This window comes from Maylandia zebra, linkage group LG11 (genome assembly GCF_041146795.1).
Source record: "Maylandia zebra isolate NMK-2024a linkage group LG11, Mzebra_GT3a, whole genome shotgun sequence".
NCBI lineage: Eukaryota > Metazoa > Chordata > Actinopteri > Cichliformes > Cichlidae > Maylandia > Maylandia zebra.
The window spans coordinates 27,571,822-27,599,332 of NC_135177.1; the positions used below are offsets into that span (position 1 = coordinate 27,571,822).

General features: G+C 38.2%; 1 protein-coding gene across 1 annotated transcript; it reads left to right on the forward strand.

Annotated features, from left to right (window-relative positions):
* The first annotated feature begins 13 nt into the window (after positions 1 to 13).
* On the forward strand, positions 14 to 18,449 carry rspo1 (R-spondin 1). Its single transcript, XM_004551002.3, has 6 exons — positions 14 to 427; positions 5,784 to 6,445; positions 8,402 to 8,596; positions 10,854 to 10,997; positions 11,592 to 11,816; positions 15,745 to 18,449. The coding sequence occupies exons 2-6, from the start codon at positions 6,349 to 6,351 to the stop codon at positions 15,909 to 15,911; spliced, it is 828 nt and encodes a 275-aa protein (XP_004551059.2). The 5' UTR covers positions 14 to 427; positions 5,784 to 6,348; the 3' UTR covers positions 15,912 to 18,449.
* The last annotated feature ends 9,062 nt before the right edge of the window (positions 18,450 to 27,511 follow it).

The following is a 27,511-nucleotide window of genomic DNA, read 5'->3' on the forward strand; positions in this document are numbered from 1 at the left end:
CAAGTACTTGCCTGACTTGGATGCAGTTCGAGCTTCAAAGTGACTTAAAACGCGCATCTCGCAGGAGCTCCAGTGCACACACGCGCACTAGAAAAGTCAGAGTGGCTAACTTAATCGGAATATATATGTATATATACAGTGTTACTGTATACTTTTTTTTTAATGTAAATCCTTTTTGTCGGAGGCATGGAATTTTAATCCTCTGCACATTTTCTGCCGTGTGCGTAAATCCGCCTTAAAGGCAGTTGCATCGCATTTAACGGATCATAAAAATCATGTCTTTTTAAATGATGACAGAAAAGTTGCATGGGGGTCTCATGGAGGAGGAGTTTTTTGTGACCAAACCACTAACAGATTTTCGCTTATAAAAAAGGAAACGGAGACCCGAGCGTTCATAAACAGTATTTTCGTGGGCTCCGGTGTGCAGGTGAGTCTGTTCGATTTTCAACGTTTTGTACTTGCCGATGTCGTAGGATTACACACACATACACACACAGAGAGACACACGTGTGGGTATACACACCTGTATATATCACACATTAGTGTTATATAGGTTCATTTATATGCCAGCATTTAATTTTACAAACGTTTCGAAGTTGTAGAACTTAAGAGTTTTTTTTATTTTATTTCAAACTATTGTGAATGCCAGTGTAGATGTATTATAGTTTAAATATAATACATCTTATCTCAGTGGCACATGGAATAGAGGGAATGCCGCCTATCTTGACACATCAGTATGGACTGAGATGATGAGACTTTTATATAAAGACTAAAATTTACCCCGGAGTATAATGAAGGTTATTATTATTTTTCTCACGCTATTTTTACATTACACAAATGTATTAATCTGTATATCTACTTATGGATTTGACAGCTGAGCACCACTCTAGCTGAAGAACAGCAAATAGCTTTTAACTAGAATGTGTGGTGCTCCAGAGAGAAAGTAAGTGTGTAAAGCTTATTTATAAATCTGCTTTTACAGACATGCAGCCAGAAAGTGCTGGACAGCAAAATAAATAAAAGCTAGCATTAATCACAGTAATATATAACAGAAAAGCTGAACCGTGCCCAAATGAGCTGTGCAGAATCAAACCTTCAGACTGCTAGAACTGTGCAGTCTTGAGTCCAACATGAAAACTTCAAAAAAAAAAAAAAAAGAGAGACAGTTTGCTTGTGCTTACATTGTGGGAAGATGCCAGAGATACTTTTGAGTGCTCTGCTCTAAGAGTTGAGTGTGTTACAACTGCTGCATATTTGACTTCTCACTCCCTTTACTCCTTAAGCCACAGAGGAAGTGATTACCAAAATAGCTGAGGCTTCTGTGGGTGCTGCTGGTGCAGCCAGGTGTTATGCCATACTATAGAATGAGTACAGGTTACTTATTATTCATACATTCAAACCTAATCAAAACCTAATCAGTGTATATGTGATTGTGAGTCTGGTTCTGTTTCTCTTTAGAGCCTCAGCTTCAGTAAACACTTATTTTCCCCTTTGTGTTGCAAATTTGATAATGTGAATTGGTTAGCTCAAAGCTCAGGTCTTGGCTATACATGTCAGGGATTTTACAAATATCAAAATAAATTTAGAATGAATATGAAGTATGACTGCTTGAACTCGCCCACAAATTGCCGTTGCACTGTTTCCTGCATTCATGAGCGACCACATTTTGGGGGCGTAAGTAAATAAATAGTCCAGAATTCACCACTAATTGCTTTTTTTATTGTCTGTGTGGCAGATGCTGTGTTAAAATTATGTAATAAGATAAGATAAGATAAGATAACCTTTATTAGTCCCACACGTGGGAAATTTGTTTTGTCACAGCAGGAAGTGGACAGTGCAAAAGTTATGACGCAAAAATTAGAATAATTTTGAAATCGAAGGTTTTCAGATTACTGTAAATTAGTTGTAAATGGTAAAATGTGCCTCTAACATTTTTTCCTATTTTCATGAAGGGAAAAAGCTGATTAAATAAAATCTGTAATCGCTGCCTCTTTAGTTTATCGCCTTCTATGTTTTAGATTTACAATTCCGCTATCGCCGTTGTTCTATAACCCTTTCAGCAAGTCTCTGTGTAATTGAGGAATTCTGGCACACATTTTACCTACAGATGATCATTGTTCAGCTCTGAGGTTGAGTTACAGGCACTTGCAACTCTGAGCTCAGAGTTGTGGCACCTTCTCGAGTTCAATAAATTCCCAGTGTGAGAGCTTCCTTTCAGTATTTGAATAATTGATAGATCAAACTTAGGAGGCAATTTAATCTCCTGACTATTTGATGAGCTGGGCTTAGTTCCATTGTGCTCATTTGATTGTGGCTATTGTTGGGTAAAGACAGACTGTTAAATGGACGAGGAAGCAGCTTCAGAGAACTATTAAAGCTGAAGTGCCAGACTTTCCTAGAGAAATGACTGATTGTGATGTGGCATGTTAAAAGTGGCAGCAAAGACCTTTTCCTGATTGATGTGCTCTGTAGCCCAGTGTTTCCTCTTATCTCTGCAGCATGTGAGAGCACATATGGAGTGGGATGAGTTAGGCTTTTGACAGTTGTGGGAGTGCTGGGTGAAAGAGTCTCTGGCACATGTCTTGAGTTGATCCAGTCTTAGCATGTCCTCCAGTCACCACTCTCAAACCCAACAAACAGGTGTTGTGGAAGACTGGCTGCAAGCCACAATTTTGGCTCTTTCCTGGAAATAATGCTTTAGCTGAGATGTGTCAATGAGATAGTGAGTCATTAAGAATGAAGAATTAAATAAACTTAGGGAGACTTTCAACATTTTCCCCATTTAGGAAACCCATGTCTCGTGCCCAGATCAACAAGTTGCAGATTCCGTGGCACAAATGTTTGGTGGACCCTAACCAGCTTGTTTTGATGACCAGTTTTGTGTTTTTTTTCTTTCTTCAGTAATGAGGTTTATCATGCAGGAGTGTGGACATACATGTACACTTAATAGTACTGTACTTACTGTACTTTAAGTAACCATCAAAATACATTTCTTTGAAGTACCTTGAGTTAAACGAAAAATGAAGCAGTCAGAGCTTTTTTTGTGTTTTTTAAAACAATAATATTGTATTTAATGTACGTTTTCGTGAACAAAACTGCTACTATCTTCTTTATCTCTCATTCTCTCTCTCCCTGTCTGTCTGTTTTCCTGTCTGTCTGTTATCTCCCCCTCCTTTCGGTGACTCTTGCCACAGCCCCGCTCCTGGATGAGTATTGAAAAAAATAATGAATTAGTCTAAGCTTTTCTCAGGAAAAGCACTTTTGGGATGCGTTAATTTAGAAAGGGAATAAACTTTTTGGTTTCCATGTTAAAAAACCCAAAATAGAACTGTTTACTGGTTATTTGGATATTTTGTTGTTAGGTTCAGCTAGGCCTCCACGGGTGATGGCAGCCTGCCCCCTTCAACCAAAGTTTTATTATGAGCTACACTGCTACGACTAATTTCCAGCTTGCAGGGCATCTTACTGAATGTCTCAACAACTTTAAAGTTAACTGCAGTGTTTTCATGTTGAATTGCCTGAACAAAAATTGAATTTTTAAAAAATTTTTTGCTTTGATGTCCATTTCATTTAGTTTGGAAGTGCTGTATCCACTAGCTAGCTGAGTTTGGGAGAGTCTGCTAGCCTTAAAGGATAGGGGAGAAAGATGCAGATAAAATCTACGGACATCTACCAATTATCATTTTCTTAAATCAGAATCAGAATCAGAATACTTTATTGATCCCTGGGGGAAATTATTTTTTGTTACAGTGCTCCATTATAAACCAACATTAACAAGACAGACAATACGCTAACTAAGAATAGTACAATATATACATATATATATATACATAAGTCACTCATTAATAAATAGCTAAGAAAAGAAACATGTGTAGTTGTAGCAGTAACCCTTGAAGCTCTTTTCTAAACTGAAGGGGTTTTGTCATATTTCAGGCCTTCTTATGCCGTTGACGGAATGACAAATGACGGAACGTTCATTGTTCGGTTATTTTTGCCTGTGCAGCTGTACTTGAGAAAACCCCCAGAAACTATCGGAATAGTCACAGAGCCACACCTTTATTGATACATACTGAGGGGTAAAAACTCATCATTAAAGGTACAGGGGAGGCCATTAAAAGTTGTCTTTATGAGAGTAAGCGTTAAGAGAAAACATTCCTGGTAAGTTTTTTCTCATTTCTCTCTTGGATGGGCCTCTAACTGTACATAGTGCCCTAGGCATGTGCCCAGAAGCCCCATTGGCCCAGCCCTATCCTGAAATAATACTATCAAATTTTAATGTCTACTAAAGTAGTTTCCTCTTTTCAATACTAATTATTAGAAATGACAAATTTTGTGAGATAACTAACAGCAACTCTATTAAACTAAGCAGTAAATTAGTAGTGGTAGTTTCAGTTTGTTCTTAGTGACTCTCCTTTCTTTCGTATAGTTGTGTAAATAACTTCAGTACTACATTTTCAGTTGCTTGTGTTCATTAGTTTGAAATGAAACAAACTACAAAAAATGATATGACATTTAGAAACTGTAAAACTATAGCTGTAAGTTCGATGTGCATGATCAAAATGTTTTCGTCTCCGGCCACCTAAAATAAATCTTGTGAAATTATCGAAAGGGACGAAATTATTTCATCCCTTTTGATTTGTATTTTAGCAACGAGTGCAATGTTGCCTCCTGGAATGTTTAAACACACCAAATGGCGTTGTCCTTTGTGTGATTCAGAGCCACAACCGACTCAACACCCAAATATGGTCCTATTTTTCTTTATTGAGCTGCGAGGGAGGACCTCCCATTGTTCCGATGCTAACATGTTCTGTGTGTCCTCTTCACACAAGAGCTGTAAATACAGGCAGCACATGACACTATCGAAAAAAGATCTCAGCACCAAATATGACAAAGGCCTTCAGTCTGACTGTGTGGTGCGTTTCTCAGAAGAAACTTACTTCACTGTATTTCCAAAGGATAAACATGTTCAATTTGTTATCCAAGTCTATGTTTGTTTTGTGGGATTTGGTTTCCTTTTTGTACGACTGATCATTTGATTTATCCAGTTATGGCTTTAGTTCCTCAAATTACAGAAACCACTAATGTTAAAGAGAAAAAGTATGCATCACACTGCAGCGAATGCTGTTTGGGCCAACTAAAACATCTTTGTTGTTCAATGTTGCTGGTTTGTGCATATAAATGCAGTGATAGCAAGCTTTTCTCATATTGCTGGGAAACATAATAAAGCAAGTGAGATTTTGGAAAATATGAAACTTAAATATTGGCTTTCCTGCTATTCTGCTATGTGAGCAATGAAGATGTAGTCACCAACTGGCTGTCTTAGCTTGGCATAAAGGGTGGATAAAAAGGCAAAAATTGAATATTAACTTAGTGTTATTTGCAGTTTTATGAGCGGTTAAGTGGGGTAGGGGCAATTTCCTGACTAGGCACTTAAACTCCTAGTGTTCTTTTATAACCCTTAAGATAGGCAACTTGCAAAACCTAAGAGGTTAAGTTAAACGGGAGGTAGGATAGCTGGTTGGATGCAAAAGACTGCAGTTTCTCATTTTTATACCGCAGATTTATAGTGATTAAGTGACATGACATTGTACGAGTGACCTTTTCACCTTTTGATCGAGCCAATTAAACCACTGGCTTTAGCTTTATATTCATCTTAGAGACATGAAAAGGGTTTTGAGTTAAAGTGTTAAAATATTGATTTACCATTTCTTCAACAACTAGTATCTATCTGTATCTAGAAACAGTCCAGTTCCTCAACATGTTTCTGTCTTCTTTTTTTTCAGCACGCTCTAATACCAGCAAATCTTTATTCAGCTGTAGTCATAATCAGCCAGTCTTCTCTTGTCACTCTGCAACCATTTAGTTGTTCAGTAACTGACCATAAACCCGCCTTAAACAGCAGATCCGCTGTTACAGATCGAAAGCTCAGCCCAAGCTTCCTGTGATGACCCTGTTGAACTCCATCACTCTGCTCTTCTTCAGTCTCTGCACAACCCCGTGACCTCGCCTCCCTCATCAACAGCTGTGCCCTTTTTACTGCCTTGCCAGTGCAACCAACACCAGTGTGATGGCTTGTTGTGCCGCGGGGACATTTGGACAAGCAACTGCGGCATCACACACCACTACACAGACTTCTAGATGTGTCAGCCACTAGAGTGAACGATACAGAGAGACTGGGGAGGAGGGACAGACACACAGAGAAGAAGTGCAGTACTACAAGAGAAAGGAGGGATCATCTATCCCAGTAAGATAAGCATCCACCTGTCCCGCATAGGAAGGTGGCCCCCCCACCTGATCCATCTCGTCGCAGGGGGGGGACCCTGCATAGCCTGGAAGGCAACAGAGACTATGCAGCTGGGACTGGTGGCGCTGGCAATGGTCTTTCTCAGCTCCATGGGTCACAGTGATGTTCTGAAGCTCTCCAAGGCGAGACGGCATAGACGTGGTGAGTTCTCACTTTGTCAGTTTGTTTTGATTTCCTTTTTCTTTCGTAGCAGCACTGCTGCTTCTCGTTTCTGTGGTCTGAGTCACTGTGGTGGACGCCTTATAAACATTTAACAAGCAAAGTAAAGATAACGTTTTGTTTATTTTCTCATCATTCCTATTTGTTTTTCCTAGGTGGGTTATGTTCGGTTCAGTGCTTCCCCAGAATGGCTCGTGTTTCTTCCTCTTTTTAAGATTATGCCTCTCTCAGTTTATGTGAAGCTTTTCTGGGTATTAGGGTTGTTTATAAAGGGGTTTTTGATGGATTCCCTCTCAAAGCCATCGCTCTCTTCGTGTCTGGCTCCGTGGGCACATAATGGAATGAGTACCTGACAGTTCTAGCTCTCAATTGGACCATGCTGCCGATATTGTTGTAAGCATTTTTCTAACCTCACGCAACCGCAAAGACAGTGTTCAGGTCGGCTCGCAGTATATCTCTGGCTTCAGAGCCTCAGATCTGGTATTACTGTCAGCTTTGAAATAATTCTTCCCTTACACACAAGGAGCTTTCAGCCAATGCCAAGCTAACCCCAACCTTCCTGAACCAGAATTCATATAATACCAAGATTATCCACAATAACAGATGTGGCATTATTAAAATCACACATACTGGGAAGGAATAGCTATTGTTTGTGTCAGTTTGTGTTAAGTCCGCTGATGTATATGTAGACAGTGACGTCGTTGCAGTTCATCTAATTTGGACAGAAGGATTGAGGTCACTCGCCATATACACGAGTGCCATGCAGACTGCGACAGTCTTATTCCCTCTAGATACTAAATAAACGTTTGCAACTTGCGCTTCTTCTTTAGTTATTTGATTTAATGATGTTCATTTTTTTTTCATCCATCCCCCACAACAAGAAAATGATAATAAACAAAGGACAGAGCGACTTGTTCTGCTGCCTTAGGGCTGTTTGTTTTTCTTCTTTGAAAGGATTTAGTATCGTGCAGACTTGACTAATCAAAGCAGACTGGTCAATTTTAACATACCGAGAGCACAAACTCTCTACACTGTTTGCCAAAAAAAGTTCTTGAACTTATATCATTTACTGTTGCTAAAGATGACACCCAAGCTACTTTTATAGTTACTAGTGGTAACAATAAGACTTGGCGGTAACTGGATAATGATAGACTAATCTGTTCATAGAAAAACACGTTTAATACTTTTATCGGACGAGTTATGTCAGGGAGGCGGGAGGTCAGGCTGTGTAAGATTGTGTGTATTTTTAGCTGAAAGTAAACGACAGTAAATCAACTCAGGCGACTGTTGTTTTTGTCTTAGAATGGTTCTTCAAAAATGATGTGCACTTTTACACAATTTACCCAAAATTGATTTAGATTGCAGGTTGTGCCTTTTTGGAGAGTGAGGCAACTGGACTCATGTCCAAGTCTGGGATTAGATTAAAGGAAATGTAAATGCATTGCAATGCTAAAATTCCTCACTCGTTCAACACATTCACCAACTATATTTCGGACATGTCGGTCACCGTAGCATTTCTGCCCGGACCCAGTGACAGTTGGCTGAATCTGAGAGGCTCTTGGTCCTGACTGTCAGCCGCAGTTACCTGGCTTTCTCCAAGTTAAAATCTGTTAAGCATCTCTGACAAGCAGTTGGAAGTAAACACTGAGTAACCACTCATGTCTGGCCAAACCCCCCTTAAATTAAGCTTAAACCCTTGTTTGTTGGAATATTAAATGTTTGCATGTTTATGACTGGTGACGACGCCAAAAAAATATTGCAATTCCTGATGTTTTTCTACTAGGCAGGTTGTTGACTATTGGACCTTTTTTATTTCCTCATTAAAATTCATATGTGGCTGGAAACAATTTATGTTATTTTTTTCCCGTCGGTGGACCATGCTGTTACCTACCTCAGTGTGGCCTTTTCTTTCTCATTGTTTACCTTATGTTTCCACAGTCAGCACTGAGGGGCCCCCGTCTTGCCCCAAAGGCTGTGACCGATGTTCTGAGTATAACGGCTGCATTAAATGCAAGCCCAAGCTCTTCATCTTCCTGGAGCGCAATGACATCCGTCAGATAGGCGTGTGCCTTGCCTCCTGCCCCATGGGATACTTTGGCATGAGGAACCCCGAAGGCAACAATCGATGCACCCGTGAGTTCTAATTGTGTTGTACCCTCTTGACCACAGAATGATGCAAGTGTTAGTGATATATCAACAGGATGCCAGCAGGCGCTTTAACTTTGTAGATACACATATGGAATCTTGCAAATATGTAAAAAGATCCAGCTAACTCTTTACTCTGTGATACTCCACACATCTGGTTTCAGAACAAGCATGCAGAAGTGTTTATCCTCGGTTCATCTTCACCTGTTTAAGTTTTGTCTTGTGTATCTTATTTGATTGTTTTACCTTTTTTCTAAATCCCTTTGTGAATCTAACAAAGTCAAACTATTATTGCTATAATAGACACCCTCTATTTCTGCATATTTTTGCAGTTTATGTGATTTTGATGTTGTCTTATGTGATCCTGTTTGTGACCGAATACCATATAGCGCCTCATTACATAATGCACGTTACAAAAAAGGCGAGAGTAATAATAGAAGTAGCCACTTGGTGATTAAATCATCTGTTGCTTCTTGTTTTCATGGGAAAAGGGCACGAAAAATATGAACTAAAGCAAATTATTTCCTAATCAGAATGAATGTCAGTAGTTTTAATTGAAATAGTTCTTATTATGGTTACAGACAGGTTTGGCTCATTTGGAATATGGACAAAAGCACGGTCACATTCACAGTACTTAACAAACTGACATTACATACTTTTAAGAGGCAGTTTCAGCAACTCCGCCTGTTGTCTGTTTCCTCTTATGTGTGGGCAGAAAACAAGACTGGAAAAAAATCCCAACCAAAACATTCGTAATGCATTATTGTTTGTCTGTTTTTTAAGAGGATGTCTGTGTTTTTTATTTAGCCTTCATGTGCAGAGTTCATGCCAGGCCACAGTCGTGATAGTCTCGGTTTCCCTTTTACACACTTGTTATTCTGATGGAACCTTAATGTATCACGCACAGTACGGTCTGCATACACGCCTGTTTACTAAGTAACTGCGTTAAAGGGTTCCTTTGAATGTGAGTGTGCACTAAATCACTTGTGATTATTCTTTGCTCAGCAACATTTGAAAGATTGTTTAAGGTAAATATAATGAGGGCTGCTTTGTTGTTTGGTCATTACCACATTTAATGATATTCATTGCTTTAGTGACAGTGATTGCTTTGAGTTTAGTGTTCTTGACTGCCCGTTTTTACAACACTTAGTATCTGTCAACAAGGGCTAAATAATGATTTCATAAACCAAAAGCAGATAAAGCCTATAATTCTGATTATAAAGATGTAACTTTTTCACAACTGGTTATTTCAGATGTATGTAAAGTTTGTTTTATCAGTGCTAATGACACAGTTGTGTGTTTTTAGTAGATTGCAACAAATGGAATCTCATTTATAACTGTTTTTCTCAATGCGGCATTCATTCACCGTCCCAGTTTGCTGCAGAAGGCTGCTGAATTCTTTTCTGAGGCCCTCGGTGACTAACCTGGGTCATTATCCAATCATCTAACTTTATACATACCATTCCACAATGTCTTGTTACAAACACATGTCTTACATTATAAGGCTACAAACGTCAGGACGGTCAAATTTAGCTGTCAAGAGTTTGAAAATAGTAATCGGGAGACGGAAGAATCCCACTGAGGGATTCGACGTTTTATCATTTTGGATCTTGGTATCAGACCAGAGCTGCAGAGTAGACATTCTTAACATGCTATTACATCAACTATAGCTATAAATATATTTCCTATACTGAGATATTTTCACCTGCCTCCACTGTTTTTCTCAGATATAATGAATAAGGAAATGCCTTTCATGATGGAGCTTGAGCTTTTGGGAGTCCTTTACAATGTCTGGTTTTTATCCTTTTATGGTTCTCATTATCCAAATTTCAAGAAGTTGGTTGTTTGAGTCAGAGATTTAATGAGACTAAGGTGTGGAGAAACCCACTTTTCCAAAAGTTAGTGAAGGGATAGACTTCTGGCTGTACTCATTCACACCCCGTTTCCAAAAAAACAAGGACTGTGGTGCATGTGTTTTTAGAGGGATTACTCCCCCTTAAAAGACCCCATCACTAATAAATCTCTCAGAGGGAATAAAATTTAAGTTCCCCTTGTCCTCAGTCTTCACAACCATGAATGAGAACAATGAATATTCCATATTATTATTTCTACGTTAACCTCAGAAAGGTTTCAGACCAATACCAAAAATTTGAAGGCAAAATAATAACACAGTCTCCAGTCTCAACGTGACTTTAAACTGACAGAATACTTACTCCTTTTTTTTTTGTCTCCCTGTGTTTTGCAGAATGTAAAATAGACAATTGTGAAGCGTGTTTCAATCGCAATTTTTGCACAAAATGTAAGGAGGGCTTGTATTCACACAGTGGGAGATGTTATGTCAGCTGCCCTCCAGGCCAACGCACCGTCAATGAGACCATGGAGTGTGTCGGTGAGTGGTCTTTTTCTTTATATTTACTGCTTACCAACTCACAGTGATTTGCTGGAATCTATAAACTTTACTTATCACTTAATTTCATCAGTCATCTATGTTCGGGTCTGGAAAAGCGAAGCGAACTCTTACAAAAAAAGCAAACTCTTGGGCTGACCCTTTTTGTTGTTTTATTTCTTGTGAAAATGATTCTGTCATAAGTTAGAAAACACAAAGGAAACTCAAAGCTCTCCAGACATCTTGGCACAGTTTTCCAGAGACCTGGAGTCTTAAGCTGCCTTTTTGTTCTTTTAAATTAGCCTTGCTCATCCACAGTGAATATACTGAATGGGCCCCTAAAACGAGACTTTGTTACATGCACTTTATGCTGTACAGTTTGCTACATTTTCAGGTTCCTTCAGCTTCATCTATCTGTCCTTCTCTCATCAGAGATCAAACAAGCAAAAATTGTTTTCAGATTTACTTAAACTCATTATCCTCAGTTAAAACTGCTGAGAGGCTGTGAAACAAATGTGAGCTGTGAACCATTTACTCAGTACCTTAGTGGTTTCCACATTTTTATGTACTTATTTATTTATTTATTTTTCATTCCAGGTCAACGTGCCTCAGAGTGTGAACTGGGTGAGTGGAGCCAATGGGGTTCCTGTATGAAGAAAAACAAAACATGCGGATTTAGGAAAGGCACGCAGTCCCGGGTTCGTGTGCCCCTTCCGCAGGTTCACAGTCCGGATACCTCCCCTGCTTTTGTACCCTCGCAGACCTGTGCTGCCGAGACAGAGAGGAGGAAGTGTGTCGTGACCAAAACGCCGTGTGTGAGGGGTAAAAACCAAATACACACGCACCGAACAAACGGATTGAAGATGAAACCCTTAATAAATGTCAAATACTAAAATGTTTATGGGCTTAGATAACATGTTAAGAGGCAATGTATTTTGTATTATACTGCATGTATTTTATGCAATTCCTTCTTAGTCAGTATGATGATTGATGGAACCAGTACTCGACATTCAAAGGCCTGCGTTCTCGCCAGTGTGTCTGTGACCCGCAGCGTGTTGATTGGGTTTGGTTTGGCAGAGTCCACAGCAGAACACAGAATTTCTTGACTTTTCTGCATGTAAACAATAAACTTCATCTGCGAGCCAAGCAGATGAAGGGCGGACATTACGCACTGCAAAGCTGGATAAGGATCAGAGCTAGAAAGAGCTATTTGTTCTGAGGACTGCTGAAGCGCGAGGTTTACATGCCCATGACATGTTTGCTTGAGGTCTTTTCATCCACATAGCAGCTTGCTCTCCAGTGGGTGAACTATCATTGTCACCAGTTAGTGGTCATTATCAGTTTTCATAACATCTTATTAAGTGCTCTTGGGCTTATTTGCTGCTACGGCTATTAAACGACCGGTCTGTTCAGTTGAGTCAAGCATCCTGAGCATACTAAATACAAAAATGCAACAAAAACAGAAATAAGGCTTATTTTACATTTAAATATTTTGCTTCTTAGTCAAACAAATAAATAAGTATCAGCAGCAATTCTGGGGGTGATAAAGCTTGCAAACGACAGGAAAATAAGTGGATGGGTTTAACCCTGTTCCTGATTCATATCATCGGCTCTGGTCTCTTTAGGTGCAAAGGAGTTATTGCTAATGAAATGTTGTTAGAAAGTTTCTTTGTCTTTAAATACCCCCATATTAATCTGCTTTGCATAATATGCCAATTTTCAACTGTAAACTTATTTACAAGACTTAGAGAACTGTTAATGAGGAGTATTTAAGGTCTTTATTTTTCGGTGGCACGCTTTGGGGATTTCGGGCACAGCAGCAGCATTGCATAACAATATTAATTGGCCACAGTACAGATGTTGCAACACGTAACAGATGACATGGCTTGATATATGTGAGTAAACATGGTGGAGGCTTACATACTCTGGTATCATTCTCTTCTTCTCCAGGGGTCTGAGTCTAAAAAACAGAACATGATCTGACACTTTCCCATAGATCTGCGGTAATGGGAAATGAGAGAGGTTGGCATGGCTCGTAACTGCTCAGTGAGGAGGGGCCGCTTCACTGGACAGGCTGTTACAGCGCAGTTTGACAAACGAGTGGCAGATTTGCTCTGTGTGGGGCCAGCATCCTGGAACAAAAATTCAGCCTTTGGTTCAGAATAATACTGAATAGTGAAATATTATAAAAACAACTGCTATGTAGATTGTCGAATTTTAAGCAAAGGGTGTGTTAGGTTTGATCTGAGGAGATGAGTTGTGGAAGCTTTGTGGATGTGATCGTTCACATTGAGTAAGCTACTGTTAAATAGGTAAACGTGTATAAACTGAAGACGCTTATTGGTGCTAAAACGTACAGGGATGAGTTTCCCTCTGTGAGATCATTCATGCGTGATGGTACCACGACTCCAATGAACTAGTTTATGTGGGTAAACTCCGCAAAAAGAGCGCAGCTGTGGATTCATCTGTGGGGTGGGAGTTGGCTGGCAACTGGCTATATAAAACACAGGGGGCAGACCTTGTATAACATTAGTGATTTAGTGGTCTGCAGATCTCACGCTTTGTGTTGATTTGGCTGCGATTTTTTTTCCACCCTTTTCCTGAAGCTCCACAAAAAGGTCTCACGCGAAAACAAAATTTTCTGGATGTGTTATTTCATTTGTCAGGCAAAATTGTTTAGCTTGGATGAAGAGGAGCTGCAATCAGAGCTGTCATAAACTGATGGAGTCCGCCTTTCTTGGCTCCATTAGTGATTTGTTAGAGAAGTAATTAAGTCCTTACACAGTAAGCACATCATCTCAGAGGCTGCAGTGTGTGATTGAAGACCCTTACTTAATGCCATTCTCTTTCATTGTGTCTCAGTGATTTAAAGCGAATCTGTTACTTCTCAATATTAAGTGTTTATTTTAATAGTTTCTATAAAAGTCTAGAAATATGTTTATTCATTCAAGACAAATGATGAACAAGCTGGACAAACTCATCTTATGTAATTTAAGTCAACTAAACAAATGAGATCTTAGTGAAGTTTCCACCACTTTTGGCACTAATAGCTCCAAAAAAAGACATGTTATTCCTGTTTGTGCACTACTGTGTGGGACTGAGCCTTCTTGTTTACAGTTCAGACTAAAGTAACTGTGACATGCATGGGTCAGTGGTGGATAAATGTTATTGTGTTAGGTTTGTTCACATTCACATCAAAATTACGTCACGCCCATGTACTGAATTTCACTGTAGAATTCTGCTCTTTTTCAAGTTTGTGAAATATCATGGCTTGAGTTTTTTTTTTCTTTTCTTTCAATTTGAACATAATTGAATGGGTGACAAATTTAAAAGTGCTGGTAGGGAGATAAACACAGACATAAAGTTACTACTGCATAGCAGCAGACAAACATGGTGGCGCCATAAGCTCTGAGTTTGTCAGCCGTGCAGTGAACACTGTCCAGCCCTTGGCACGTGTCCTCTCAGCTTTCCGGATGTGCAGAGAGTCTCAACACACAACTTTATAACAAACACACTCCAGCGTAACTATGCTCCCTCGTATATACAAAATCAAATAGTTTTCAGTGCTGCCTAAACAATAGTTGACAAAGTTAAAGTTGACAAAGTTAAACTGAAACCTGACACTAGACACAAGCCTCGTGTCCATTTGCACTTTCCGGCAGCTCTTCATATCATTGTGGGCCATTACTGGGTCCTTGACGATGTTTAACTCATTAAGCCAGATGTGATTTATGTGACAGCAAATTGTCACTTGTCTGTCCCTTCCGCTCTTACAGTCAGTACGTGTGCTGTAATTTAAAATCACCAGCCGATCTAAGCCCTTCACTTTTATGAACAGGTTTAGTGTGGAAATGAACCACACAATGATGGATGTTTGCATTTAGAGAGCAATTATGCTCTTAAAATGTGTGACTGCTGTGAATTTTAATGCAAGAGTACTAACGGGGAGGTTTGAGTGTATGTCAAGTGGGACAAGGGAGTGGGTTGCTGAAAGAGAAATTAAACAGACTGAGAGCTTAGCGTGTGGATGACACCTTTGTGAGAATGTACTTAGGTACTGCAGCGCTTGGCGCTATGCTATGAAAATATCAATATGCAGGTGTTAGTAGATCCAATATTAATTACGATTACCATTTTCTGCTGGTGTTACACAGTTTTTTATTGGGACCCGACTGCATTGGAGATAAAAAAGTAAAGGGAGTATCACTGTGACAACCCGTCTGCATGGGAATACAGGTGTCTGTATCAAGTTTCCAGGCAACAGGTGCGATAGTTATGAAGATATTTTACTGAAAACAACAAAGGTGAAAGGTGATGCCACAGAAGTCAGGGAGACTCTAAAGGGATTTGCATTCTACCTCCTCTGGCCGTGAACTGAAGACATGAGACTGATTCAACAGCTGTTGGGTTATTTCAGTCCAGTCGTGGACAAACTGGCTCCAAATGTTTAGATGTGTTATTTTTTGCTGGCTGCATGTTGTGCGGTAATTGCTGCTATACATATACTGTCACCATGGCTAAACATAACATTATTTTAGCTTTTGTTGTTTGGGATTTCTTGACTATGGTTTATGTCTGGTAGCCTGTATTAAAAGTTCTGATGCATAACACAACCCCTCAGGAGGTTTTTAGCCAAGCAGGAGTATTTCTATGTGCAACATTTTGTTGGGGCAGATGCCTTTTATATAAGAAATACAGTAATGTGTAGTATAACCCCAATTTTTTTCCTTATACATTCTTTTTTTTTCAGAGAGGAAGAGTAAAGGAGACCGACAAGACGATACAAACAGGAGAGAAAAGGAGAATGCACGTGGGCGAGGACAAGATAGTCGAGGAGGAGGAGGAGGAGGAAAGCGGAGAAAAGGCCAGAGCAGGACGACCACTGCTCCCAGCATCACAACCAGCTCTGTCACCTAAGCGCTGACGCCTGCTGGATGAGGCTGAGAGAAAACCAGAGACAATGCCTCGCCCAGCAGTGTCAGCCACAGACACAGATTGATGTTGAAGGAAGGGATTAATGCTGCTATGCTGCATTGTAGAAGATGCAGAGAGAACTGGAGGTTTGCTGAAACACAAAAGATTCCCTGAAGCTTTTTGAATAGCTCACCATATCTGGAAGAGACATGCTGTCCTAATGTTGGACAGCAAAGCCAAAATGAAGACTATGGTTGGACTTGATTTGTGTGATGAACTGACCACTCTTAAACTAAGACCAGACCATGTGTTTTAAATGCAGCATTCAAGCCTGATTATGAATGAAGGGATGCCGAAATCTCCTCTGGTCCATGATGTATTTTGTTCCAGTCTGATTTTAATTACCGTCTGTTCTCCATTTGTTTTCATGTTTGTAAGAGGTGGCAGATGGATTTTCTCAACTGTCACTGTCTGTGATGTAAAGACAAAGAAAGTATTATGTATTGGTACCTTTATTTCCTATTGTGAAAGGAAACAGAAAGAAAGGCACTGGAAATCACTTGTGGTTGCCGAGGACAGAAGTCTTCTATACAGTTAGGCTCATAATTTGTTGGACAAACACATTTTTTGTAGCATGTCATCTGTAGACCACAACAGCAGATTTTAAATCAAGTAAAAACTACATGATCTTTGAGCTCTGATTCAGGAGGTTTCATAAAAGTATTGCATTTACTTTTTGGAATTACAGCCATTTTTTTATACATAGTCCCCCCATTTTAAAAGGCTCAAATTCAGCCATAATTTAGATGAAAGATTCTTTTTCATGCTTTTTTTTTAACCTTTACAGTCAATGAATTAGCAAATGTTGTGTTTCCTTTAGATTCTCCATTAGTCCTTTAGTGATTGTAGTCACTTTCAATATGCCCTTGCTTGTCAGTCTCTCTGCCTTCAGTTTTGTCTCCATTAACTGAAATTCATTCTTTATTGACTTCAAGATCACATGATTAACCTGGCTACTGAAGAATATCCCATTTCTTTACCTTGAAAAATTACTGGGTTTCTTCTGTAGTAGTGCTGTGGATCCTAATCCATCTGGACTGTGAAGCACCAGATCGGTTTTGCAGCTTTCGGCTGGATCTGAGCGCAGACTATAGCCCTGTACTCTTTAGAATTAGCTAAGGAGGCAGGCTCTTTTAGATGTTTTCTAGCAAAGGCTGATCTAATCTGACCTTCTGGTTCTTGGGCGTAACCAGTGATTTGCACCTTGTTGTAAACCCTCTGTATTTACTCTTGAGTGTATTTAGTCTTGAGGCATCTCTTGATTGTAGACCTTGACAATGATAAAACTACTTGCTGGTTGGTCCATTCATTCTTTTTTAAGACTATCTCTCTAGTAGGTTTTTTTGGGTTTTCAGCCTGATGATGGCCTCCTTTACTTTCATTTGGACTTCATATTGAGAGTTTTGAAGATATACACACAACCCTTAGATTCAAATTCAGATCATTGATCTGTTTAATTTGCTGTGTAATATTGAGAGAATAGGCCTCACCTGGCCATAAAACTGCTAGTCAATCAATACTCTGAAAATTGGGGACTGTGTATAAAACATCTTAAACTCCTAAACGGTTAATACATTTTTTTCTGTCAAATGTCTTGAATTAACGCTGAAAGTCTGTACCCCAGTCGCATCTTTATTGTTTGATTTAAAACCCACTGTGTTGTGTACAAAAATTGAGTCGTTGTTCCAAAACAAGCTGAAGAAAATGCAGAGGAGGATTACTGGGCGCACATCTTATATCCTCTGGTCTTTAGTCACAAACTTTTGTCATTCGATAGCTTAATGTTTGTTTTGAAAAAAAAATGTTTGTATCTGAAAATATCTCTGCACAGAAATGAGTATTTGCATGGCAAACGATTACATGTGTGTGCAAGTGTGTGTATGCGTGTGCATCTGTTTGTTTGTAACTGAAGTCTGGGTGTTTGTTTATATGCATTCCTGCACGAATTCAAGTGGTTTGATGACAGAACTTAGTTGTTTGTAGGTTTGTTGATGTTTGCACATATAGTATATGGTAATACTGATCTAACAGATTGAAGGAAAAGGATGTGGAAAACAGCAAAAAAATGTAAATGCACAGTGATATACTGAATACGCAGTAAATACAAGCCAATTATTACTATATAAGCCATCAAATCATCACTAATCAGTATGTTTGCAACAGGGTCTGAAGATTTTGCACAAATATAATGTTCCCTACTGCTCATATTTCAGAACGATAATAGCATTTTATAAACGTATACTGTAAAAACTGGCTTTATGACATTGCGGATGGAGTGTTTTCCATGGGTCTGTTTGTTAAACAAGGTATTAGTTTCGGGGAAAGTTACACGCTCTATTATTCATTCATACTATGAGTTGTGATACTGAATATGTCAAGCTGTGTTTATCAACAAATTTAAAAGTATTAGTACTATCATGTATAGCTTATTCTGTGAAAGCCTAAATAAAGTTCAGATGAAGCTAACGAGCATCACTCCTACGCTCATGTTGCACCTGGTCTGTTTGATTTTAGATTGGCTGTTTTATTATTTTGTCAATAAATGACAAATAATTGCTGCTGTGGGGTTTACAGTAAAAACAAGTACTATGCGTATACTTGAATGAATTCATTCCTTTTTGCAAGGTGGTCTTATTTCCTTTCTTTTAGTCTTTTTTTCACTTCCAGAAAGAAACACAGTCAGCCTAACTTAGTTAAAGTACTACTTATGTACAAATCTCAAGCTTAGTCAAGCTTATTCAGAAGGAACAGGATAAACAAAATATCAACTTGCCTCTGATTTTGTGGTTTAACTTTGATCTTTTTAATGTCATTATGGCCACATAAACAAATGATCCTACTTGTAATCTGCATCATGGGTGGGTTTTTTTTTTTTATTCCAGCAGCAGATAATTCAGTTAAGTTGGTAACATTTATATATAAAGTGTGTTTTACAAGCAAGTTGTCACAAAGCACTGCACACAAATTAGAGTAAAACTAAATAAGAAACTTGAATTCCATGAAAACAAGTTAAGATACAGAATAAATTAAAATCAGTATCAACAAAAACACATATTTGCTATAATTTGCTTCACTTCAATGTTAAGATCCTGTTCTTTTAGATGGCTGCTCTTGCGGCTCTTTTTCTAGCTTTTCAATGCAGCTGTGTTGCCTTAATTTGAGAAATGTGACTTTAGGTGAATACAGCTACATAAGCAATCGATATGATAGCCAAACCAAAATTAGGACTGTTATTATAATCATAACAAAAATGAAAATAGCAATTATTTATTCATTTCAGAGAGAAACAAAATATGTGACAAGGAAGGTCAGTCCTGTTCAATGTGATCTATTTTGGACAGTTTTGTACCTTAAGTAGCCATTTCCTCCTCGCTGTGCTGAATATAAACCTGGTAGATTGGAGCTGTTAGTATGTTGCTATCTATCTCCAATTTGAAAGATTTCTGTAGCTACGGCGTGTTTTTTCTCAGGCTACAGGAAGCCATTTCGAGAGGTGGAAGGGCTTAGATGGTGTGATGGTCCCGATCACTGGCCAAATGCTGGCGCCTGGGCAGGGGTCGTAAAAGCAGAGACAGAAATAAAAACTAATGGTGTGTCATAGCCAGAAGGGAGGGGGTATACCATGCACTGGCCCCACAACAAACAGCCGTTTCTCATTACCAAAGGGGAGGGCAGGGGGAATGGTAGAGTATGCACCGTAAATTACACATTCATCGCTCTTCCTGACCATAAATTCTTACCCTGGCTCCACTGGACGGAGCTCTCCCTCAGCTCCCACTCTCTTTTTTCGTTCTCTTGTTCCCCGCTCCCATGTTTTCCAAGAGAAATGAATGGTAAATCTTTGGAGTATATGGGTGCCCTTGATTTGCCAAGATTCTTAACACTAAATGATTTCATTACTTTAGCTTGGCTTTTAACCCAGACCCCAGAAAGTGCATCACATCAACAGGGAACACCCTGCTGGACTTGAATGCACAATGCTTTGACCAAATGTAAACAAAATAGTACTATCACTATAACAACCCTTAAAAAAAAATCTAACAATGACAAAGATTACTGTTAGAGAGCAACTAAATCAAATCTGTTATTGTTTTCTGATGGCATTTGTAGTTAAAATAATCTCAGATCAGAAGATTCAGTTACAGGATTTTGAAATTTCTCATTACTTTTTTTTCTTGTGATCATCATAAATTATTTTTATAAACTGACTCATCTGTTTGATGATTTTGTCAAACTGTTTCCAAGAATGAACTTCCTTGTTTGTGGTATTTCTAAGTTATCCATACAAGTTAAAGTTTATACTGTTATTTCAAAACACACCAAATCTATCTATCTATCTATCTATCTATCTATCTATCTATCTATCTATCTATCTATCTATCTATCTATCTATCTATCTATCTATCTATCTATCTATCTATCTATCTATCTATCTATCTATCTATCTATCTATCTATCTATCTATCTATCTATCTATCTATCTCAGAATAACCCATAGTCAATAAAGGCTGTCATATAAAGTAACTGAGCGATGCCTTTAGAGCCTATTTCAGCTGTTATACTTCAAGGGAATTGAGTTTTTGCTCTAAAATACTGTAAGGTTACAGTGTAATGTGTACTGATTTGAATGGTGTTGTGAATATATAACTAAATGCTTATAATTTAACTTAAAAATGATAACATTTGAAAGGCATCTCAGAGATATAAATTTTAATCTGAACTTGAATGCACAGTACACTACAGTAACTTTAATGACTTTAAAGATCAGCCTCTGCAGATGTCCCATCAGCAATCCGATTTGATCATTTCTAAAGCTGAACATACCCTCTCTGTGGCTCAAGATCTGAGAGGCCGTTTCTGGAAATCTACAAAAAGAAAATGTCCTATTTGATTCAAAAATATTCCAGAGAATTGTACATCAGTACTGACAGTTTGGCATGTTTGACCAGCAGCAGATATCAATAAAAGCAGGGCTTCTAAATCAAAATAACAGAAGTATTTTGTGTTTTAGGGCAAGCCAGGATGCTTTGTGAGAAAAGACAAATCACAAATGTGCATCTGACAACAGTTAAACACACACGTGTAATGGAAATCAGAACCAAAAGACTTAGTGAGGAAGGACCTTTTCTTTAATATGGAAACTTAGGTTCATTGTTTAGTGCCAGACCCAAACATAGGGGTATTTTAGGGTGTCAGTGGATTTCTCAACTCTGGTAGTCTTCACTCAACACTTACTAAAGAAAGAGGCTGGGAAAATGATTTAACTTGTGTCAGCTGTCAAGTTATTTTTAAGAAAGTTTAAAATATAGCTTGATTTAACTGGAAGGGACTGGCTGAAAAAGGTCGTCAGTAGTTCCTGATACTTAAGAGGAAAGGTTGAGAGATGCTTGTAGGATGGAAGGTATGATACTTGAAGTGCACTGCCCTCTTTTGGTTATAAAATGGTACTACATGTTAAAAGAAGGGACAGTTTTTACAGTTTTTCTCAGTCGCTTTGGCGCGTTTCTCAGATCAGAATTGAAATTCTCATAACTATTAGTTCAACCTCCACAACACTCAGTCATTTGTGCACATCATAGTAGCAATTTCTCCTCTCTCTGAACAAACTGCAAATGATTTTGGACATGAATCAGTTGCTTCCATACATTTCCCTGCTGCTTTCTGACATTTCCATTTGCTTATGTCATGTCAGTCAAAAGTAATCATACCTATGGATGCTGAATAGTCATTCCCAATAAAACTAATAGTCATACATCCATTGCTTAAGTCATCACACACAAAATTGTTGAACTAGTTATCACATGCCAAATATTGGCCATCTGTCAAGCAAATCCTATACCTTTCTGTATCATTGTTCTTGGAAATGTCTCCGAAATTGAACAATTGATCTCAGGTGAATTACAGCTGTCACTCATGAGGAGGCTCTACCAAATGGGTGATTTTATGTTTACATGTATTCTACAGTGAACAAGTGACTGTAGCATATTTTTCTTTTGCACAATTCTGTAGGATTACAAACACTTCTACACAATGGAAATGTGAAACGTACGTATTCAGTGTCTTAGTTACTCCCAAGACTCCCATAACATCTACAGTGACTTTACTGCACATTTCAGATGGCTGTACAGGTAGGCCATAGTGCTGTTGTCAGCATTTTCAGGTGTCACCAATTGTTTTTGCAATGGGAAACACTGAAATTATAAACTGTCATAGTGGAAACATGACAATGCCATTTGACTATCTTGTTCATAAAGATGGTGTCAAGACTTTTCATTTTGATGGCACTGACAGTTTCATTGACATGGATACTTGCTTTTGAGGTATGGATAATCAATTCTGTGCATGTGACATGCTTTTGCAGGCTATCCACTAGGTTTTGCAGTTTGCACTAATTGTTTTGGGAAATGCACTAACTGCTGTGCAAATGTTAATGGTGTTCTGAGAAACGCACCAAAGCGACTGAGAAAAACTGTAATTTTGATTTGACGTTTGCGTCTGTTTATATGTTTAAATGGTAAAGGTCTGTAAGGTGTGTCGTTTAAAATAAATACACTTACAGTGATCACATACCTTTTTATTAGTAATCATTAATTATTATTTATAATACTCTATTATATTTTATATACAGTGGTGCCAAATTTGTCAAGCAATCATTTGTAAAAAATGATTTTTATTTTAAAAAATGTTTTGTATCACTACAAAAAAATTTCATGAGCTTATAAGATCTTTGAAAATGCCTTGCTGAAGACTGTAATGCTGTAACAGTCTTTTACCTTGTTTTTATTATCCTTCCAAAGAGCTAGGCTTTCTCTTTTTGGTCATTTCTAAAGCGGTGTTGAGCAATCGTTCTTCAGGTTGTCTGAAGGTTTTTCAAAGTTTTCCTTTAGACACTGGCTCCTTTGTTGTTTATTTTGAGTCCATATATCTGAACATTTCACAGCTTTTAAAGTGGACACCTTTTTACACCTAACTTCAAAACAGTTAGTTGGACAGGTGGACGACACAACAAGAAGTTGCTGACAGGCCTAACAGCTATCTAACATAGATGAATAATAACTGAAAGTTGCCTAAGAGAGTTTAGGCTGTGTTGGAGAATAAAGGTGGTCAAACCAAATATTTACTTTCAGGCATATTAGAATCTTACAAACTCTCTATACACTATACACCATACACTTTATACACTACTTCATACGTTTAAATTTCCATGCACATATTTTAGTAAAACAGTGCACCCACTTTCAAAGTTCCTATCAAGATATGTGATAGGTCAAGACCAGTGTTGGTCAAGTTACTTGAAAAAAGTAATCAGTAACTAATTACTGATTACTTCCCCCAAAAAGTAATCCAGTTACTTTACTGATTACTTATTTTCAAAAGTAATTAATTACTTAGTTACTTAGTTACTTTTTAAAACGATTTACAACCTGAATAGGTGATAAAGCGATAGATCTTTCAGCCCAATTCTACTTTTTCTGCATAATCCATCATACAAAATGTAATCAAATGGAAAAGTCTCTTTGTAAAACTTGTTTTATTAGTTTTAATCTTTTAACTTTATGCATCAAGCAAAACTTTTATTATATGCAACATTCTCTGACTGGAAGAAATTAGTTTAACATTTAAACTTATTTTCTGCACATTCCAGCACATAAAATAAATTTTTTTGTGTGTGTTTACACTCACTCTTTCAAATAGATGCAAGTAAAACACAGCAGAAAATAAATAAAGTCAAAGACTAGCGGTCCTTTTGCTCTATTTTCACCTGTAAAGCAGGAGTGGCGTAGGCGGAGGTTTACCCTGGTGCAGGTGTGCCGCAGCGGTCAGTGGAAGAATCCGCGAGTTTCTCTGTGAATTTCCCATTACGTCATAGCGCACTCGGTGCTTGCTTGGAAATTTAGGGGTTTTTTTGCTGTAAAAAGAAGTTTTCTTCCCACGGACAACGGACGCTAATGTTTTTGTCACTTTTTATGGAATCAAACTCAAAGTAAGGTCAGTACTTCCACGCTTTAAACGCTGCACGCTCATACTCTCTCCCGCACTCGATATATTATCCATTGTTGATCTGCACACAGCTGTTGCCACTTGCTTATGTCACTGTCATGAGACATTCTCGCAAAAAATCACGGTTTTAGTAACGCAGCGTTCCTACGGGAAAGTAAGGGTAATCTAATTACCGTTTTTGCAATAGTAATCCCTTACTTTACTCGAAAAAAGTAATCTGATAACGCGTTACTGCCCATCTCTGGTCAAGACTTCTACTGCATCCATTCATCCATTCTCCAAGTTATCTAGTTGAAAGGAGGCCTGGAGTCTATCCCTGCAGCCCTGGTAGGTCACCAATGTGATGCAGGGCTAACACAGAGAGACAGTCAACACTTTGCATTCATATTCACACCTATGAGTAATTTAGATTCCCAAGTTAACCTAACCCCTCTAACTGCATGTTTTTGGGCTGTGGGAGGAAGGTGGAGTACCCAGAGAACAGCAAACTCCACATATAAAGATACCAGCCAGATGGTCGATGCCAAATTCAAGATGTTTCTTCGGCTAACTACCACGCCAACCTGCTGCCCTATTCTATATCATATTGCAATTTAAGACCTTTTGGTTCAAGATTGCAATAACTGAATTGGACACAAGAGGGAGGTATGAACACATACAAAATAGGCAATAACAAACAAAACAAACAGAAAGAGATTTTTACAATGGTTTTCATCATAAACAAAGTATTCACTGTGACATTCCAAATAAGCAAGAAAAATGTCCGTTCTGAAATACATTTTGTTAGATTTCAGAAAGTTAGTGAGTCAGAAAAATGGAAAAAAAAGAGTAAAAAGAAAAGATCTTTGCTGTTACAGGTCAAATGGAAAGATGTACCATATCTAGAAGAATAACTTAAATCATGCGACCCCTACATCATGTTCTGCTTTATTTTATTTTGATGGAAATCTCATTTCTAATTCAATTTTCAAGTAGCTCCAGAAAAATGTGCTTTTCTGGTGACCTTGCTTTTATCACAGTTATGTGACTTTAATTTCATGTCCTCAAATTTTCATAGCACTTTCCTGTAGAACTTTTTTTTTTTCATTTAATTTTATTTACATTTTGTGGGGGCATTGCCGAGCATTTACAGGTTATAAAGATGAATTCAGAATGTGTTTAAAACCTATTCAGTTAGCACTATTTTCCCACATTACAATACTAAAAGAAAACTGACCTCTTGAAATCTTACTCAACACTTAAAGTAGGTTTGAATAAATCCTCTTAAATCACATGAACTTTACAAGATTACCCTCGTCCATGGCTTTGTTGGTCTCTTTTATTCCATCAATTTACTTTATTATTAACTATTTTAACCTGAACAAAAGACATGAATTAGAGGACTGATAAAAAAAAAAGAATTGGAGAGGTTTCCTGGTTTTGTCCATTGCTAAATCTTTCTGACATTTTAAATTACAGTCAATCACGGTCAATCCACTCCTCAAACCTTTTGCATTCCAAAAATCTAATCCCAAACAACTGTTCCATCTGAGCTGCCCAGCTGGCAGCACTAAATGACTGGAGTTATACTGCACTGCTCCAAAATGGAAAGCAGCGCAACTGTGTGACCACTGATCTGACACTGGGTAAATAAAAGCATGCGTGATCAGCAACTTTCCACCTTACCCTTTGCACTTACTTTTCTCATGTCTCAATAAGCCACGAAGTTCAAACACATCCTCCTGTAGAAATGTTTTTGTAGACACTGTTCAATCCCACTGAAGCAGAAAAGTAATCAAGAGGTTCCTCTTTTCCTCTCAGCACATTTGGGTGATTTGAGCCATCTTTCATTGTCTTCCCCAGTGATCTGACCTGCTTTCAACTGCTGTTGTATTTCCAAACAATTGCTGGAGAATCACTGAACCGTGACCTTCTCTCCATTGCTGTCTTGATTCCTGTTACCTCTTGAGTTTTGTTTTGTACTCCAATCTTTCACACTGAAAGTCAAGTGAAGAGTAAAAATAAAGCCCAAAAAGGTATTAAAACTGTATTTATTAACAGCCCATTTCTTTGTTTTCTTAATTTCCACTTTAGCTGCTTTAAAAGGTCAAGCTTTGAGATTCCAAGCTTTCATCGGTACCACTGGTTTCACCTCAGAATTTGTGAGCATTATAAGTGAAAAGATATACTTTTTCTCTCAGTCTAAGTCAAGAACAAAGAAAGAGATGTAAGCAAAGCTAATAATCTGTTGACACAAATCTTTCCTCTCTGCAGGAAAAAAGAAGATACTTTTACTACATACAGAACATTTTATGCATTGTATTGTTTGTGGTTTCACCAGACCAAATACAAAAGAGGACAAAGTTCAAAACCACATTCAGACAATAGATCTTAGTGTCCTTAATGTCCTTCTGTCCCAGGGATGTTCAAGTCTGAACGGCTTTGTAGGAATTTATCACATTCCTGCTTTCCCACATTAATACACTGTTTTAGGTCTGAAACCACATTAAACCCTTAAAAGTGTAAAATGTATGAGGGGGGAGTAAATGGCAGCAGAACAAACAACTTGCACTAACACATTTTGAGGCAAATGTGTGAAATACAGTGTGGGTGTGAAATGCAACAGTGACTGCACAACATTTCTGTAATGCATCCATTACTGGAGCTGTGTTTAGTCATTCTCAGGACATTAAGATTGTCAACGGAGGACAAATCAGAGAGGTGGACACATCCAACTCTGAAGTCTGGAAAAACTTTTTTTGCTTAGAGCATTCATTACGAGACAGTATAAGGAGCTTCCCACAAACAAGCACAACTCCTTGACCTCAGATGGGAGTGAATGGAGAGGACGAAAGTCGAGCCAAACCGCAGAGGCAGACTCCAAACCTCACCAACAAGCACCAGCCCCAGGAGTGTCAGTTTGGGACACAGATGTATATCGTTTTTTTTCCCTCCATGCACAGCAAACAGACCTTCACAACACTTTGAGTAACTACAGCTGTGTGGAGCCTCACAATCTCCTGTGATACTTTGGCTAAAGAGAGTAGGTTTCAGAAGAAGTTTGAGGATGAGAAAGCATCTCTTTTATTCATATCAGTTGTGGGAGATCTCCGATGAGAAATGTCATGGTTACTTGTTCTTTGTTAACACACTCACTATTAAAATATCAATACATTTCGCTCATACGTTTCTTTGTTTATCATTTAACATACGAACATGTTAGAATTTGGTTATTCGTCAGACAATCTGTATAATATTTGCAAGAAGTCCTCATAGTGGAAACATTCTTATTGTCAATAAAAGGACAGGGAGCTATTCACAGAGTCCACAGGATAAACACGGCTCTAATGACTCTAATGGACTCTTGCATAGTAGGAATGTATTTTTCTAGTTATTTTATCTTTGTCACATCACTCATCATCACATCACTTTATATAAGCAATATATTTGATCAGTTCACCATCGACAAGAAAAGAAAAGAAAGAAAAGATTTGCTGAAAAAAATTATGACAACCATGAAAATACTGAAAATATGAGGTCAGCATTGTGTTTAAAAAAACCAT

What these genes read in the sequence shown, in the direction of transcription:
- rspo1 (XM_004551002.3), top strand. Translation starts at nt 6,349, where the DNA reads ATGCAGCTGGGACTGGTGGCGCTGGCAATGGTCTTTCTCAGCTCCATG. An exon ending in GGCGAGACGGCATAGACGTG is followed by an intron (nt 6,446 to 8,401) that starts GTGAGTTCTCAC and finishes ATGTTTCCACAG; the next exon opens with TCAGCACTGAGGGGCCCCCG. An exon ending in AGGCAACAATCGATGCACCC is followed by an intron (nt 8,597 to 10,853) that starts GTGAGTTCTAAT and finishes TGTGTTTTGCAG; the next exon opens with AATGTAAAATAGACAATTGT.